Source organism: Hevea brasiliensis, chromosome 14 (genome assembly GCF_030052815.1).
Source record: "Hevea brasiliensis isolate MT/VB/25A 57/8 chromosome 14, ASM3005281v1, whole genome shotgun sequence".
Taxonomy (NCBI): Eukaryota; Viridiplantae; Streptophyta; class Magnoliopsida; order Malpighiales; family Euphorbiaceae; genus Hevea; species Hevea brasiliensis.
The window spans coordinates 91373297-91392520 of NC_079506.1; the positions used below are offsets into that span (position 1 = coordinate 91373297).

A 19224-nucleotide genomic window follows, 5' to 3' on the forward strand; every position below is an offset into this window, starting at 1 on the left:
GAATCAAAGATAGACGGGCATTCAATGATCTCAAGGTCATGGATTTTCTGCTCAAAGCATCAAGAACTACATTTGCCTTCCTGTGATGGTAGTCAATTACACAATCATAATCTTTCAGGAACTCAATCCATCGCCTCTGTCGAAGGTTGAGCTCCTTCAGGTTGGCAAGTATTTGTGCTTTTGTGGTACGTGTAAATGTAGCACTTTTCCCCATACAAGTAATGCCTCCATATCTTGATGCGAAGATAATTGCCGCAAGCTCTAGATCATGGGTAGGGTAGTTCTGTTCATGTGGCCTTAGCGTGTGGAAGCATAGGCGATCACTTTCCCCTCTTGCATCAATACACACCCTAACCCATTATGAGAGGCATCATCAGAGACCACAAAGTCCTTTCTCGACACCGGCCGTGTTAACACCGGTGCCTCTGTCAACATAGCCTTCAACTTCTCAAACTGGTGCGACACTTGTCATTCCAGTCAAATCTGACATTCTTGTGTAATAACTTGGTCATTGGAGCAGCTATTAGGGAAAATCCCTTCACAAATCTTCTGCAATACCCAGCTAGCCCCAAGAAGCTTCTGACCTCAGTTGTATTCTTGGGAGGCTTCCATTCCAGCACTGCTTCTATTTTCTTGGGATCCACCCTAATCCCATCAGCTGACACTACGTGTCCAAGGAATGCAATCTCATTCAGCCAAAAGTCACACTTGGACAACTTAGCATACAATTTCTTTTCTCTCAGGGTTTGCAGAACAATCCTCAAATGCTCATCATTTTCTTTCCTGGTCTTGGAATACACCAGAATATCATTAATAAAGACCACTACGAACCGATCTAAGTGTGGATGAAAGATACGGTTCATAAGGTCCATGAATGCCGCTGGTGTATTTGTTAGGCCAAAGGGCATCACTAGGAACTCATAATGCCCATACCGGGTCCTGAATGCAGTCTTGGGCACATCTACATCCTTTACCCTCAACTGATGATACCCTGATCTGAGATCAATCTTAGAAAATACTCTGCTTCCCTTCAACCGATCAAACAGATCATCAATTCTAGGCAACGGATATTTGTTCTTCATCACTACTTTATTCAATCGCGGTAATCAATGCATAGCCTCAAAGTCCCATCCTTCTTCTTCACAACAAAGACTGAGCTCCCCATGGTGACACACTGGGCGTATGAACCCCTTATCCAAAGAACTCTTGCAACCGAGTTTTCAACTCCTCAATTCTGGGTGCCATCCTATAAGGAGCAATGGAAATGGGTGTCAGTGCAGTTGTCTCAATAGCAAATTCAACTTCCCTTTCTGGTGGCAAACCAGGCAACTCTTCGGGAAATACCTCTGGGAAGTCCTTTACTGTGGGTATGTCACTCAGGTTTGGCTTAGCCTGCATAGTATCCACCACATGTGCTAGGTAGTCTTCACAGCCTTTTCTCATCATTCTTCTTGCAACTGTGGCTGAGATAACATTGGACAAAAATCATCCTTTCCCTCACAACAGTGATCTCATTACCCTCAGAAGTTTTCAGAGAAATCCTCTTCAATTTGCAATCAACTATTGCCTGATAACGTGACAACCAGTCCATTCCCAAAATCACGTCAAACTCATGGAACGGCAACTCAATCAGGTCTGCCAAGAATTCATACCCCTGAATCCTCAACGGGCAACCTTTGTATATCTTGTTCACTACCACACTGTGGCCCAATGGATTAGTGACCAGAATGTCTTGGTCACTCTCCCCTACCAGTATCCCCTTTCTACGGGTAGGTTGATGCAAATGTAGGAATGAGTGGATCTGGATCCACCAATGCATGCACAGGAGTATTGTAGAGGAGAACGCACTCGATGACGCCCGGCATCTTGCTCCTCCCGAGCTCGGGGCATAATTTCGCAGTGGTCCGTTATCCGCCTCTCGCTGGCTCGATGCGTGCCTCGTGATGGTCCCACCGCGTCGATTTGCTGTGTTTTCTACCTCTCGTGGTGCAGGAGCAGTGTCTGCTTGTGTTGGAGCGCTTGTAGTGGTTCTGCGTGGGCGGCCACCGATGCTCGTCGACCCACATCTCAAGCGCCATTACTCTCCAACACTCCTTATGCCACTTCAGCGGTGTGGATATGCAGAAGATGCCGGGCTGGTCCTCGAACCCCATCCTCGGAGAGCCGCCCACCGATGGTGTGGGTGACCTCTCCTAGGGGTGAATCGTGGCACGGGCCCCGAGATTGACCACGACCATGTGGCTGAGCTGAACTGCGTGTGTGGACCCTTGAACTTCTTCCCAAATGCAGAGCCGAACTAGACCGACTGGGCCCCTCTTCTCTGTCTTTCCTTCTAGTCCGCTTCACCGATTCTTACTTTTTCCACCTTTATTGCAGCTTCCACTAACTTGGTAAATTCGTGATTCCCAAGGCGGTGAGTCAGATCTTGATATTGTCATTCAGTCCCTCTTCAAATCTCTTGCACCTTTCAGCTTCATTAAGGACTATCTCCCTTCCATAACGGCTTAATCGAACAAACTTCTTCTTATATTCGGCCACTGACAGCTGTCTCTGTCTCAGGTTAATAAACTCTCTTATTCTCTCTTCCAGATATACAGTACCCACATATTTCTTCTTAAATTCTGAAAGAAAGAAGTCTCAAGTTCTGACTTCTATCCAGACTTCATCGACACTGTCCCACCACTCATATGCATCATCTTGCAAGAAAGAGATGGCGACTTCCGTTTTACTCGAGTGCAAGAAGTTGTTTTAGTACTCTGCCTGCCTGCTCAACCAATTCTACCGCAATGCAGTCATCTTCTCTCTTGCCATAGAAGTCCACAGCTCCAAACTTTCTTAGCCTTTCTAGGTGTGATTTCTGCTGTGGAGCTGGTGGTGGTAGTGGTGCTGGCATTACCCCGGCCATTTGTCTAAAGAAATCGGCCATTTGTTGGAACATGGCCTGTGGAGGCCGAAAGGTGCTCGCTTGAGCCGGAGTAGATTCTCTCATGCCCCTGGGCCTCAATCGCTGCAGTGGAGCATGACTCTCCACTTCCTCCTCAACGGCTCTCTGAGATGTAGGATCCATATCCTATTCAAAATAAGAAAGATAAACAGATCTGCATTAGTGTCACCTCGACTCTTACAAATACAATGCATGGTATGGACTCAATCTAGGCCCAGAAACGCCTAAACCGTGCTCTGATACCACTAAATGTGACACCCCTTACCCGTACAAGATACCCAGTAAGTAATGCCACACTGTCTTGACACACTCTAATATTCCTTAATTAATTTATATCATGCTTTTGAATATAACTTGTAAAATATAACTCATTTAAGTCATTTATTAAAATCATAATTTATTTGAGGTTCCGTAAATTTTAAAGAAAATTCGGCGAAGTACCGGCTAAAAATGGAGAAAACAGTTCTTCGGAGCCTGTTAAAAACACTTCCAATAAACAAATTCATTCATTCCCAACTCCAATATCATCACAAAACTCAATATCAAGATCTCAACAATTTTTTTTTTTAATTTCAGGTCTCAACAACCTTTTCATTTCTCAAACATCCCTTTCTCAGGGTTCTCATATATAAACAATAATTAAATACTCAAATTACTTTCATACATAACCATAAATCTTTATTATTTACATGAATCTCAAAATACATTACATAAATCCCAAATACATATGAGAAAATAAAAATTAGCTACAAAATGACAAAATGACATCTAGTGTCCTACCAATGCACTGCAGGTGACGAGGTGACACGGACACTGTGCAGAACTGCAGGATGGACTCACCCAGTCTGTGGTCTACTGGGCTCACGATCGGGATCTCCAGTACCTACGCGTGGCAAAAGCAACGCACTAAGCAATAATGCTTAGTGGTGCAATAATATAATAGAAGAAAATAGCAAGAAAATGAATGTGTATAGAATATGTATGCTTTCTTTGTTTGGTATTGGTATATCCATTATTTCATTAACGTTGTTCACTTTTATTCATTTAGTTGCCCCAAGTAAACCTACACTAGACGACTGGACTGGATAACGGGTAAACTGGCACTGGGTACCTAGTACCTCGGGCCGTCACACCATCGGTCACATATGCATCTCCCGGTGTGTAATGAGCCTAACGAGTCAGAATAATATCAGGCACAAGGCCAGGTCTCAATACAAAGTCAGAATGGCTTAAAGCTATAAAATCACAGAATGGCATATTGCCATGTGCAGTACTGCTAACGGAACCCTATTGGCATGCCAAACTATCCAAACCAATCTTGTTAGGTATACTAGGGCATTTGAAACTTTTAAATTCTTCAATTTGTGAATTTCAAATTTTTAGTGTCACTATTCATCTTATTGGTCAACAAAAATGTTGACTTTTAGAATAAAAATATGTACATTGACTTTGGCACTCCCAACATACCACATTTGGCATTCCAAACTTGTTGGCATTAAGCATTTATACCATTTCAAAGTTTAAACCAACACAAGCAGAATTTTCAGTTTTTGTGAGTCAACTTCACTGTTCCATTGGACACTGTTGCTGTGGGAATCTGAAGAAATGTAAAACATGAAAGTTGTTCCTTATTTTGTCTAGTTGAATTTCCTTTTTTGAATCACTCCATTTGGAGTTTTGTAACTCCAGATATGGTCCAAAAACCACAGCTGGCCGGATTGCCAATCTGCAGAATTGACCATATCTACAGTAACAGGAACAGTAACTAGAGTCACTTGGTTGGATGGGTTCTGGCCATAATTTGGGGTAGGTTCCTTCATGAAAGTTGTTTGTCTATGTCTTAACTTGTTGCTGTAAAAATTTCAGGTCAATTGACCATATCTACAGTGAGTTATGGCCAACTGTTCATTTGGTCATTCTGCAGAATCAGTTGCAGGGTATCCGGATTGGGGCCAAGTTTTGGTCCTCTTGCCTTGGTCTTTTGGGCATGGTTTCTTCAGCAAAAATGTGCCATTATAAGCCTAGTTTCATGTCCAATTGGCCAAACACCAATTGGACCAACACAGCCAAAGTTATGGCTGTGTAATTGGACTGAAATCTCAGTCCATTGCTGCTGTCCTAGGGCAGCTTACTCCTTCTCTTTGCAATCCTATTTTTCAGTCCAAATTGTGCTCAACTTACCTAAAATAGTCACTAATTGACCATTAAAAAGTTCTCTAACAATTTCCTAAGCCAAGTCACATTTTCACCTTCCTAAACCCTAATTCAATTTCATGATTTATGCCATTTACCTTGGTTAGCTACTAATGCATTACTCATATGTTTATAACTTCAAACATGGTTTCTATTTCACTTCAAGCTCATCAAAAACACTCCTACATATTCCTTTTCTAGGGTAGCCGAAATTCAAGAGCTTATACACATAGGTTTTTGTTCATTTAAATTACAAGTCTTACTAAATTTCAAGTCCAAAATCATGAAATTTAAGAGTTTTATGTTTATAGTTACACTAACCTTGAATGGGCAGAATTTCCAAAGCCCCAAACTTCACTTTTCTTCCTTTTCTTGGCTGCCAAAAGATCATGCAAGGTGCTAGGATAAATTTTAGTGAAGCTAGGTTACGATTTTATTGGGTAGAAATGGGTGAATCAAGCTTGGGAAATGGGGTTTAATGGAGGTTTAGGGCAAGGCTTGGGTTTCGGCTGGTTTGGGGAGGGAGATGGCAGATTGTGTTTTAATTTTTTGGTCTTGGTTTGTCTCTTTTATTGGTTAATAAAAGAGTTGTTTAACTTTGATTGGGTATGGCTTTTAAATGACATCATTTTGATGTCATAATTAAGCCTTTTTCCTCATTTTTCTTTTCTTTCCTCCACTACTCATTTTCAATTTAATTTCTAGTAATGTTTATTCATATTTTATGTTATATTAATTATTTATTCAACTGGACAAGTCAGCCAAAAATCACCTCTGAAGGCGAAATGACCAAAATGCCCTCCGTTTAGCTTAACGGGTCAAAATTGTCTATACCGATTGAAAAATTTTTCTAGGTATTTTCTTGGCATTCTAATGCCATGGGAACCTCAGTAATCTTTCTCTGGAATCCCAAAAATTATTTTATAATTTTTCCCCAGGGTCTAGGGCTCCTCGTTGCGAGAACCGCAACTTCCCTCTGGTTACCCATCGCTAGGGCACCGGCTCGTTTAACTTGGTTGTATTTTATTTCTAAAATTTTTACTAAATTTTTCTTATTAATATTTGAGTTAATTATGGTTCTTGACTTTAATTTAAATATTTTTCCGGACATTCTAGCTGTCCGGACCGACACTGGTCACCGGAACAGTAGGATGTACGGAGTGGTTACCGGGAGGGTGTTACAAGATGCATACATCCAAAATAAATATGATATGATACATAAGGAAGATCATTCATTACATGTAAATAGTTTTTATTTTATTAAGGTCAGAGTTTCTTATCTCTTGTAGCCTATAGGTCTCTTTACTCGAATAGAAGTTATCCTTGGATCCTTACTCTTTCAAGTCCCTCAAGCCCAATTCTATAAAATTGGACCCTAGAGTATTATACAAGGCTCTAAAACTCTATACATAACATAAACATCCTATTCTAGGCCCTTAGGAATCATGAAATTAGATTTTGGAATCTTAGAATCGAAGGAAAAATAAAGTGGGTAGAACCAAGTTCGGCTGCCAGAGTTTTGGGCTTCGGCTACCGAACCTTGGAACATTAGGTGCCCAATTTTTGTTAGTAGTCATTATGGCTGTTGAAGTTTGGGACTACGACTATTGAACCTAGAAAATTTTTAGATTTTCTAAGGAAACGCAAGTTTCGACTGTCGAACCTGAGAATTTTCAAAATTCTCAAGTCGAAAACCTATAGAGCCCTTTTCGTATTAACACTCACACTCATTTCAAAGTTTCAAAATATAATCTCATCATATATATACATCTTCAGAGCCTAAAACAACTTGAAAGCATACTTAAAACTCACATATATTAATCAAAACTCAAATTCTAGGTTTTCCCCAAATCCATCATGCCTAAACTTCCCTAAAACTTAACTTGAAACAACTTTTTATAAAATTAAAGCTTTAGAAACCTAATTTATCATTAACTCTTTTAGATTTATCTATTAGATTAAGAAAAAAGGAATGCTATCTCTTTTCTTGGAGATTGGAGGTAAGAGAACTAAAACATCAAAACTTGAATTTACTCTTCCACACTTCTAAATGAAAGAAGGAAAATCCAAGTGTTTTGGGCAGGAAATGAGCTGAGATCCCTTTTATACCCTCTCTATCGAGGGACTTTTGGTTGCTAGAGTTGATTCTGTCCAAATGGACATTTGAACTATAAAAAGGATTTCGGCTGCCGAAAGCCTATCTTTCGACTGCTGCAGTTTCTTCCGCCCAAAATAATAACTTTAAATTTTTAAAGAATAAACCTTTAAAATATCTTTCATTCTTAAATACATTTTAAATATTTTTAAACGCACATATAGGAATATATTTCACATCTTATCGTCACTTTCTTGTCAATAAAGTCTCAATTTTCATCAGAATATTTTGTCAATGACAGATATTTCGACATAGGAAAGTGGCTGATATTTTAAAGTTCTTTAATTTTTTTAAAAATAAATAAAAAAATAAGAATTATATTTTGTCTCTACTTTCTAATATAAATAAACTAAGGTCATATTTTAATGTACAGGCTCTTCATTAGCAATCTTGCTTATCTAAATTACAATATTTAGGTATCTGTTACGTTTTGCCTGATAAATTGTTTTTTACTGAATAATTTAATAAGTTTATTTATGAATTTATAATTTTTATCATAGTTTTGTAAGGAAATTTCTTAAATCATTTGGTAAGAACAACTTATCAATCTCCTCTAAAATGTAGCTGATATTTATTGGGATGCTACAAATCAGATACGCATGATCATTGATAAGGGTTCTTGCATTAAAATATTTTCATGCATAGCATTGTCGTTTAGGGTTTAGTTGTCTTTAATGGTTTATTTGATACATTTTTAAAAATTTAATAAACTCATTGGATTATTTTTTTTAAATGCTAAAAGGACTTGTTTAGACCTAAAAACGTTTAAGGTTCTAAATATGCATCAGACTTTAATATGAAAATTTTATAATTAAAATATAATTTCATAATTTCATAATTCTAGGATGTTTATAAAATTAGTCATGTATTTTTTAGCAGTTCATACACTATTGAAGAGAGTTTATTTGATTAAAAAAAAGTTTATAATAAAAAAATCAATATTATAGATAAATAATGCTCATGGATCTTGCTAAACACATAATTTTTATTATATGGCTTTTATTTTATTAGAATGAATACATTTTATAAGAAAACAGATAGAATAATGTCGGATATAATGAGAGAAAAAAAAAGTAATACTAAATAAAAATTCATATTATAATAACACATGCAGATTTTTGTAGTTTTAATTTTATATATTTATTTATATGATTTTATATTATTTATTATTTTAATTACTAAAATTAAATATAATGTAATTTAAATATATATATATATATAATTTTAAATGAATAATTATTAATAAATTATGCATAAACTTCTGTTAATTACTTACAAAATTAGGACTAAGATTATAAAAAGTTATAAATTTATCCTATAATAATAATAATAATAATAATAATAATAATAATAATATTGAAGGTTGTTTATTGTGTTATTTAATATTTAATAAGTATTGATATTATGGAGATTATTTATGTGTATTATAACTACATTATAAATTATAGATATAAATATAAATCTAATTATGTATTTTTAATAAGTTTATAAATTTTCATTGCATATATTATTTTAAGATAATGATTAATGAGTTAGATTTATAACTATAAATTTATAATTATAAAATTAGAATTATAAGATTCTTTTTCTTGGTAATAATTATATAAATCATCATAGTAATTTAAAAATTAAATATTTAACTTAATGTAATACATTATTACAAGGAAGTTGTGCAATAGTAATGGCGGTGGCGGCAGCGGCAGCAGCGGCAGCAACAACACTTGATAGGAATGCTATGTGACTAATACTTTTAAATTGCTTGTTTTTTTCCTTGTTCTTTTCTTGCCTTCTCTTTTGTTCTTATTGTTTTAAAAAGGTCAAAAGATCATTTAAGCCCCTCAAATATTTTAAAATAGTTAATTGGAATCTTAAACTAAGTTATTGGGCCCTAATATTTTTAAATAGTCTAATATAAATCTTAGAATTATTAAAAATAACGCAATTGCTTAATTTCGGGTCACGTGATGGTGTTTCAGAACATGATGTCTTCCTTTCCACCCAGCTTGAGTATGGCGAATAAGGGGAAGAACATAGATGGCCTTGTCAACCACACCACTTTGAGGTTACCACTTTCTTGATTTCTTTTCTTTTCACTTCTTTGGGTGCCAAAATTTCTTGTATGTGAATATGGATCTAATACAATCTACATCCGGTGGTGGTTCTATTTGTAATCACCATGATATCAAAGCTAGCTTATCCAGGGGTATTCCTGTGCATTTCTTGGACTATACCATCCTCAGAGAGCCTTTGATTGTTATTGATCCACGTTTTGATATGTTGTGTGAAAGGATTGTGAAGTACTACTACCTGAAACGGTTTGTGGAAAAGACGAGTCATTTGATGAATGAAGCTCTGCAAATGATGGTTCCATGTTTTATTACTGTTCTGGTTTCCAAGCTGTATTGCCGGCTGTGGGGATTTGTTGCAAAGTTAGTGTTTTTGAATTTGGAAACTCCACTTTGGCTGGGCACCATTATCATATTAAGAAAAATGCGAGGTTAAGTTACATTATTACAAAGCAGAATATGATTTTTATCATGATTTGGTGAACACTCTACAGGTAATACCATTCATTTCAGACAAGTTCAAGTTTCCTCTTATGGTAATCTATTAATGAAAAAAAAAAAATTGTTCTTCTTCTGTGAAATTGGTTTATCATTTCGTACATCCTTTATCAAATTGGTAGTATGAAATTGATGCTAAATTGAAATTGATTTTTTGAGTTAAAGATGATGTTAAAATTTTAGGGCTGTGTTTTGCTATTCTTTTGAATTGTGGGAGTGATATGGGAGGATTAACTTGCCTTCGTAAATTATATATAAATTTAAAAGAAAAAAAAATTGAATGCTAATAAAATTGTATCAATTATTAATATAAAGCAAGGTTTTTCATAAAATAATATACATAATACAATATTTAAAAGTAAAAACTAAAGATTAATTAATTAATAATGATCATACAAAAAGTAAAAACTACATAAAACATAAAATATATTTTAAACAATCAATGAATTATTAAAATAAATAGCCTTCTTGGGTTTGGGCTAGTGGATGCAAGCTAGTAGGATACATTTTATAACATGTAATGTATTGTAGGTTAATTAGGTTTAGGTTATTATATAAAAATAAAATTCTATCTGTGTGAAAAAAAAGAAATTTAAATAAAATCGAAGATGTACAACTACTATCTATAATGCCAAATAGAAATCAGTCTGCGCATTGCTACAGATGATGAACAATCATTTGAAGGAAAGTGATGTTGTTTTGAGACATTATTTCATTCTATTAGACAATATTTAGAGCAGACTCATTCAAATAATTTTAGTTCAAACTACATCAAAGAAGAATACTTAACTTATCTATAAATCCTAAATTACAAAGTAATTATCAGTAAAAAATTGAATAATGCAACTTTGAATTGTTGTAGTGAAAATATTAAGTTTGGGGCATATTATCATTTCCCCATCTGAGTTTGGTGAGCTATATTGTAGTAGTTACTTATGTTTAGCATTCTTGAGAAAATATAGCAGAATGCAAAACATAGTTTCTGAGGAGTAGTCTTAGCTCTACTTCTTGGGTAAAGTATTTAAAACATAAAATATCAAAGACTTCGCACCCATATAATACAAGCTCTTGTATTTACCATAATTATATCGCACAAAAATAGATTTACATTCCTCTGGGATATCCACTGAAAGGACTTAATAACACAAAATTAGATTCAAGCTCTCTTGGAAGACGATGACAAAGCCATATCCCTAATAAATGTAAAGTTTCTTCACACTACTAGAGAACCCTTTGTTTGAATCCTTAACTTGGCATGGGAAATGAGGAGAAATCAAAGAGAGAAAATGAGGAGAAAAGAAAAGAAAGTAAATTTAATTTACTCTATTTTGTTTGGATAGGTTATTAGAATAGGGGGAAATAGCATTCTCCTATAGGATGGGAAATAGGAGAAATGCTATTATACCTTTATTCTCTTTCTTATGTTTATATTGTACAAGGATATTTAGGTATTTTAATCATCATTTCTCTCCATTTCCCATCAATTTAGAGAGAAATATTTTGAGTTAAAATTTCTCTTCATTTCTTCTCCTTTCTCTTCCTTTTTCTTTAATTCTCCCTTCTATTTGATGTCCAAACAAAGGAATTTAAAGAAATCAAATTTCTTTTCTTTTCTCTTCTCTCCAATTCTCTCGATCCAAACAAAAGGTTAGAGTTTCAAAATATAAAGAAAGAGAGTGTGAGAGAGTGATAGAGCGTTTAACTCTTAAATTATGTAATAGAAATAGATATAATTAAACTTCTATCTATCATGTGCAAGAATACCACTAAAAAAAATGAATTATTAAAGCAAAAAATGCAAAATCAAGGTAGAGTTGAATAAAATAAAGATATATCCAAAACTTACAATTTAAACTAGCATAATAAAAACTAAAAATTACCAAGAGATGAGCTAACATAACAAAAAAAAAAAATATTCTAAACATTATATCTCTTCAGATCCTCTCAAGGCTAGTGTTTTAGTTGATGACTTGACACACATACGAAGCTATATCATCTTTCCTCCACTAATTCTCAATCAAGCATGAATCGATATGGGTACTCATATTGCAAGTACAAAAGAAATTGACAGAAGAGGACCAAAAAAGGTAAGAGTTGGTGGTTTACTTCCTGTCAAAACATCGCAAAGAAGGGAAAACAGCGTCATTTTTCCTCATGCGCTCGTTGAAATGGTAGGGGGAACCATTGTATGCATTGAAAGAGATAGGGAAAGGAAAGAAAAATCTGCGATGGCAATAAGAAATACAAAGAAAAGAAGCCAAATGGGGAAAAAAAGGCAAAGAGCCCTTTTAAGCCCCTAACAATTACTCTTAAGAATCGAATGTGTTATTGTCAATTTAGTTGATTTTTTTAAGCTCCTATAAATCGAAAATTCATTTTTATAAGTCCCCATTTAAGGGTGTGTATACTCCGCTAGCCATAGGTCCAGCAATGTCCAGTGCCACTAGATCGTGTAGCACCTGAAACTACTCTTCTATATCCAGCATAGAGCTTGCTGATAAGACTAAATTTAATATTGAACATGTTGAATAGTTATAATAATGCACAACACCTATATTTTTAATTATTTACTTTTTTATTGATGAAATTAAGTCGTATAGCTACTATCAATCGTATCGATGATGATGACAAAGTCATATCCATAACCAATGCAAAGCTTCTTCACACTACCAGAGGTTCGGAGCTTCCAAATTCAAAGAGAGAAAGTGAGTGAAAAAGCAGCAGAGAGTTCAGCTTTTTAAGTCATGTAACAGAGATGAATGTTCTTGTTAGTCACGTGATAGAGATTATGTCTATTTAACTTAAATTTTCAATATTTTGAATTGTCAAGAGTTTAAATAAATCAATTAAATTAACAAGAATTTATTTGACTTTAAGGGAGCTTAAAAAGGCTTTTTGTCAAAAAAAAAAAAAAGGAGCAAATTGTCAAAAGACAAATTAACCCTCTATTTTGCTACAATTATAAAATGCCCAAAATTAATACTATATTAGGAGCGATAAAATTGTGGATTTAATTTTATTATATTTATATGTATTTAATTTAATTTAAAAAATAATTTTCTCAAATCCAACCGTTTCAAATTGATAGATTGAGTTAATATGCTTATTGTCAATCATAGTCCGAATTAGGCACCAAATCGGATCAGTTTAACTCAGATCAACATTGATATAACTATTTTCTCCTTCTTATCGAATTGGATTAGAACCAATTGATCTGGTTTGATTTGATTCCAAATTCAAAATGATTTTTAATAGTAGAAAAAACAGTAGGTTAGATGTAAACAAGACAAAATGGAAATTGAGATTGAAATATCATATTCATATGGTCCGATTCAAAGTCCTTTGGAATCCTTGAATCAAAATCGCCTTCAACCGGACCGAAGGTCTAAATTGGGCTATTAATTTTTTTTTTTATTATATTTAATAGGGCGATCGGACGATGTGAAATTAATCAAGAGCAATTCAATAAGATCTGCGAAGAAAGCATATGGTCGGGTATTTGACATTGATAGGGAGTTGAAAAGAAAGCGAACGAAGATCTTCTCTCATTAAAAATCCCAACTTTTTTCCATTTTAAGGTTTTAGGGTTCTCAATCGCATCGAAAATGGCAGGAGAAGCGACTATGTTTAAGTTCCTTAAGCCTAGGCTTCGTCCTCAATCCACTGATATCCAGGCCGCCGCCTTTTGGGGCGTCGCCGCCGCCTCCACTGCTCTTTATCTCATCCAGGTATCTCCTTCTCCCTTCTCCTTATATTTTATTATTTTTTTATTGATTATTGATCCTTTCAATTTTGTTGAATTGGTAGCCGATTTATGGATAAAAATCTCAAAGTTTTAAAATTTTGCAACTTTGCATTTGGGTGATACCATGTTTTGCTGTTTTCATTATGTGCCATTTGTAGATACTCTTTGTGATTATATGTGAATCCTTTTTCCCAAAGGTGTTTTTGATTTCTGCTAGCATTTTTGTTGGATTTGAACTTAATAAACAGTTATCTGTCATGAAATTGGAAGAGAACCTGTTATAGCTAAAGAATTTTGGCAAATGTTGCAAGTAGCAGTTGCAGTTGTTAGAGAACAAAATGGTTACTAACCAAAGCAAGGATTGTTAAGAACTCATAAAGAGGAGCTTTTAGCTGAGACAGACCATCTATTCTGAATAACAAAAAGTTTGTTAATGAGAGTGTTCAATGGCACCTTTATTGTTCCACGATACTTTTTCTGCTTCTTGAAAATTTTGTTGTATCTCTTTTCTTTGTTTATTCTCTTACTAAGAGGTGGTTTTTGGCTGTTTTATCGATTGATAATGCAAGTGCTATTGGTGTCTTTTTAATTCCATTCTTTGTTTCCTTCTGTTTATGCAGAATTAATTTTTATATGGATTACTCAACCTTTAATATTAATTGCTTGAAAAGTACTGTTATTTAAGGCCCGTTGCAAACGATTCTGGAATATAATAAATATGGCACCATGGAGTAGAACTTAGAACAAAGGGAAAAGCAACATCTTTTTTTTAGTTGCCACATATGTAAATATCTGTGAACAACACCTTGTGCAGCAAATGTGCTTGTGCAAAGTGAGATAGTCATGTTTCCATCTATGACTTTTGATAGTTGAATATGCTTTCCTCAAATTGTGCTCATCACACCTAGACATGTTTAATTACTGTTGACATTTTTCTTCCCATTCTAGTGGTTACTTGCTTTTCATTAATTGTTGAGTAATGGCATTTTATTTCTTGGCTCTTCTTAAAGTGCTTGTGTGAAATTCAAGTTCTTCTGCCCACCTTGTGAGAACTATGGAAGGATGTTTACAAGATACGGAACTTTTGCCATTTACTGGAAATTTTTTGGTATATCGACCTTGCCTACTGATTTTTCATCTTTGCTACTTCACATACCCAAAATTACTAAATCAATTAGCACTTATTACCATTTCATTAAAAGATATAAAGACAGGAAACAAGAGAGATGCTTTTGCATGCTATGATGTGCATTTCTTTCTCACATTGTTATTATATTCATGACTTCATTCAATCTTAAAATTTTTCTCGTCTTTTCTCAGCCATTTGATTGGATTAAGAAGACCTTTTTCGAGAAGGGCGAAGCCGAAGGAAAGTGAATGGGGATCAGATTTCTGAATAGCTTTTTCATTTCTTTCATCATGTTTGCAATGAAAAACCATGAGTGAAGGTGATATGAATAATGTTGTTTCATTTTCTAGTTATTGTTGAGGCCTTATTGGCATTAATTCCTGGTTTAACTGGACAATTTTAAACTCAAATGTTTGTTTTATCTTAAGTGTACTTCAGCTTTTGCGCAACCCCTCTCTCTCTCTCTCTCTCTCCACCCAAGAATACTAACTTAATCTAGCAATTACTTAAAAAGCGATGGGTGGTTGTGTTTGTTAATATACTTTGTGCCTTGTGCATTCCAAAGTTGGACCTCTTTGATCAACTTCATGTGGCTTACAAACAAAACTATCTTTAGGATGCATGGAAGATGTAAAAATTACAATTTCAGCAAAGCTATGGGCACTTTTTATGGTCATTTGGAATAGAATGGCAGTAGGAATATTGTTATCCTTAGCAATGCCCCTATGTAACACACGGCCTTGTCACAAACTTTATATCTACAGGCAGTCGTAAATTTATATGCCCCACAAGGCATTTCCACCAGAAAAAAAAGGGTTTTACTGAGCAGTACATTCATTCAAATGCATAAGGATGCCACAAAGATACCGAGATGACGATTTCACTGATTTTGTAAAGAAAGAAGGATATATAGGTATTTATTTGACTCGATTGGAAACTCAAACCGAAGATATCTTAGAATACAGTTTTGTTAAACTTCAATACTGTATAAGTTTAGCATTATAATTGAATAAACTGTCCTTCTTTCTTTGTGTACATTAACAAAGATTTGTAAAATAAAATGTCTCATATTTGGAGGAAGGTACCAAAAGCTCAAAATAAAAGCACAGAGAATTTTCGCAGAGAGATCCTATCCCATGTGTGAGGGGAAAAGAAAGAAAGAAAGAAAGAAAGAACTGCAGTAGGAGGGCCCAAGTCTGGTGGGCCGTGGCAGCTGCCGAGAAAATAGAAGCGTAACTACTTACCAGCAAAAGTCCTCCAAATCCTCTCATCTTTGAATTCCCCTGTACCAGTTTCCAATTCTCACACAAATACCTTTCCTCCTTTCTCCTGTGTTCTATCCTCTTGCACACGTGCCTCCTCTGTTAGTCCTCTGCATCTGCATTGCATTCTTGTTTTCAGGGCTATTCTGTCCTTTAAGCTGCCTTCGCCGCCGCCTTGTCCAGCGAAGGAGAACTCCCAATACAACCCAAGCCAAGCTGCCACCTTATCTCTGTAAGCTCTCAAAATACCTTTTCTCTGAAACTTTGAAGTCGAGAGTTTCTTTTGTATATTTGGTCAAAGATTTCAGTTTTATTTTCTTTTGTTCAACTGTTGTTAGTTAGTGGAATGAAAAAAAAAAAAACATGCTGACGGAGAGTGAAAAAAGAAAGAATTGCTGGAGCTATTCGAAGCCGCAAAGAAAGCGGCTGAGGCGGAAGGAGGAGCTGAGGAAAGTCGATGCCTTGATGCCTTGGCGCAGCTCAAGGCCTTCCCCGTTACCATTCAGCTTCTCGTCTCTACCCAGGTAATCAACCCCTCCCTCATAATACCACCTTCTTTTCTCTTGCATTTCTTCTCTCTTAATTCTCTTCTTGTTCTTGCCCTCTTCTGCTCTGTTATTTTTGTACCTTGGCAATGAGCTCATCAAAGAAGAAAATTATTCCCCTTTGAGAAATCTGGGTAACCAACATAATCTTTCCATTATGAGAAATGAACTGGTGATTATATGAACATTTGATGAGTAAAAGACTGGAATTAAGTGAACATTTTGTTTATTTTAACTTTTATTTTTCAGGTTGGGAAGCGTCTTCGACCTCTAACCAAACATTCTAGGAGGAACATCCAGGATCTTGTTTCTGCTGTCTTTGCATTGTGGAAAAAAGTTGTTTTGGAGCAAACAAATGGTGATAAGAAAAATGGAAAACTGAAGGATAAAGATTCTGTCAAAGCTAAGCCAGCAAATGCAGAGAAAGTAAAAGCTGAGAAGCCTCAAAAGACCACCCCTGTAAAGGTTGAGAAATTCTCCAAGACTGAAATGGTCAAGGTAGAGAAAATCAATCAGAATGTTGCACCAATATCTGCCAAAGTTGTGGAGTCTGAAACAATCATGACAGGCAGCAATCCACCAGCCCCATTGGCATGTATTCCAAAATGTAATGATGCTTTGCGAGACAGGATTCGGGAACAACTTTTATGAAGCATTGTGCAAGGTCTCTAGCGAAGCTAAGAAAGATAGTTGGGATGATGTAAATGCCTGTGACCCAATTCAAGTTGCTGTTTCTGTTGAGTCAGTGTTGTTTAAACATTGGGGGCGTTCCAATGGCTCCCATAAGATCAAGTATAGATCCTTAATGTTTAACATTAAGGATGCAAAAAATCCTGATTTCAGGAGAAAAGTTCTTCTTGGACAAGTGAAACCAGAAGGAATTGCACACTTGAGTTCAGAAGAAATGGCAAGTGACGAAATGCAACAGAAGAATCAGCATATCAAACAGAAAGCCTTATTCCACTGTGAGCTTGGAGGTGCCCAAAAAGCCACAACTGATCAATTCAAGTGTGGTCGTTGTGGGCAACGCAAGACCACCTATCATCAAATGCAGACTAGGAGTACTGTTGAACCTATGACAACACATGTGACATGCGTAAACTGTAACAACCTTTGGAAGTTCTGTTAATCTTTTATGGATGAGAATCTTAGGATAAGCTAGTGTTTTTATTTTCCAGGACTAGTTTAGTTGGTATCTTATTTTTTCTATTGAGGGATTTGTAAGTTTTCATTTTTCTTTGAACTGGTGTTAAGCATTTACATGCAGGATTTGTGTCACGTTTTCTTCTTGTAGGCAATCATTCTAACTATGTTTATTGCCATATGAAAAAGGAATTGATTATAAGGGGAATTTACACACAAGATACAAGAAAATTTGCTATTTTTCAACTACTAATAAAGTAACAATTCAGGGAATGATAGGTCATAATAATAAGAAATATAAATTATTGAGAAGGTGTGGAACGTTCCTTGAGAGCCTGGAAAACTTTAGAACTCTTGTCAAAGATCCGAGCTCTTCTGTTGTAATCAATGGCGTCTCTACCCTCATCCTCACCCATGATTGCTTCTCTCTCCAAGCACTCCAATAGTTCCACCATCCCCCTCATTTCCTTGCATCTCTCTCTCAACTTTCCCAATTCTATCATCCATTCTTCCCCTCCTGAGTTCATCTCAGCCTCCAATTCTCTTCCCATCTGCTTCACTAAACGTGTTTCCAGTTTAGCACACCCATGTAACCTATGATTAGCTTTTTCTCTGAGCTTGAAGCTCAAACAGGTCAATGGAAGAAAGGATTTCGTTTTGCGAGAGATAAAAGATGAAAAAAAGGAGAATGCGTTTGGACGACAAGAAAATGCTTCCATTCTAGGCAACTATTTTTCTTGGTATCTTGTTTTTTTTTTTTTGGGCCTTTCTTCTCATGAGGTTGTTGGCATGAGCTCATATAAGAATTGGGGCTGGCTGCCCCACCAGTACACGTGTCATCCACAGGCTAAGGATGAGCAACTAACTGGGAAGAAGCCACGTGCAAGCAGTGGATGCACATATGGAGCCGGTGGTGGTGGTTTAGAGATTTGGAAAGGATAGGCCGAGAGGGGCACGCGCTTCAAAGATTGATGGCCACGTCCATTTCAAGCGCCTTTGTTCTTCTCTGCGTTTTCTTTCCATGCAATTTGTCCAAAAGAAGTTATGTAATAACTCCGCAGTTGTTCATCTAGAACAAGAGAATTGAGAAGAAAGCAAATTTAGCAGTACTCGCATACTCGGCTAATGGTGCGGTCCTGTGGAAGTGAATGATAATGATATTCAATAAATAACTTCCACTTGTTGCCTGTTGGAGCTTCTCAGTCCTTCAATGGAAGAACAATTTTTGCCAAGGATCGGCTCATGTACCCGTCCAGTGTCCAGACACAATGAGATTGGTCCTATCATGTGAGTCTCACGTGGGACATCACTTTTGCGCCACAGTGCTGAACATACAAGGAAAGAATGACAGGCAACCACATTTCTGAAGAATTATCATTTTAGAATCCATAGAGTAATTGGAATCCAACCATCTGTAGTAGCCTAGTATTTCTCTAGCAGTTCCTCTAGATTAATTTTGTAGATCTACTTTGTGTATAGATCATTCACTGAAGAATCTTGGACAGTAGCTCCATGAATACAGAATATAAGAGCTCTCCCTATTT

The 19224-nt window shown here is 35.8% G+C and overlaps 1 protein-coding gene, 1 long non-coding RNA gene and 1 pseudogene across 2 annotated transcripts; 2 read left to right on the forward strand and 1 right to left on the reverse strand.

Moving 5' to 3' along the window:
• The first annotated feature begins 8996 nt into the window (after window positions 1–8996).
• On the forward strand, window positions 8997–9939 carry LOC131173295 (uncharacterized). Its single transcript, XR_009143546.1, has 2 exons — window positions 8997–9354; window positions 9581–9939. It is a non-coding gene; the product is annotated as an uncharacterized LOC131173295 (long non-coding RNA).
• A 3522-nt stretch (window positions 9940–13461) lies between these two features.
• On the forward strand, window positions 13462–17847 carry LOC110633897 (transcription elongation factor TFIIS-like; annotated as a pseudogene).
• Window positions 17848–17982: 135 nt separating this feature from the next.
• Window positions 17983–18399, reverse strand: LOC110633933 (uncharacterized). The gene has a single exon (XM_021782777.2). It carries the CDS (start codon window positions 18397–18399, stop codon window positions 17983–17985), a length of 417 nt encoding a protein of 138 aa, XP_021638469.2.
• Window positions 18400–19224: the final 825 nt, after the last annotated feature.

Excerpts from the sequence above, each read along its gene's own strand:
- LOC110633933 (XM_021782777.2), bottom strand. The coding sequence starts at position 18,399 with ATGGAAGCATTTTCTTGTCGTCCAAACGCATTCTCCTTTTTTTCATCT.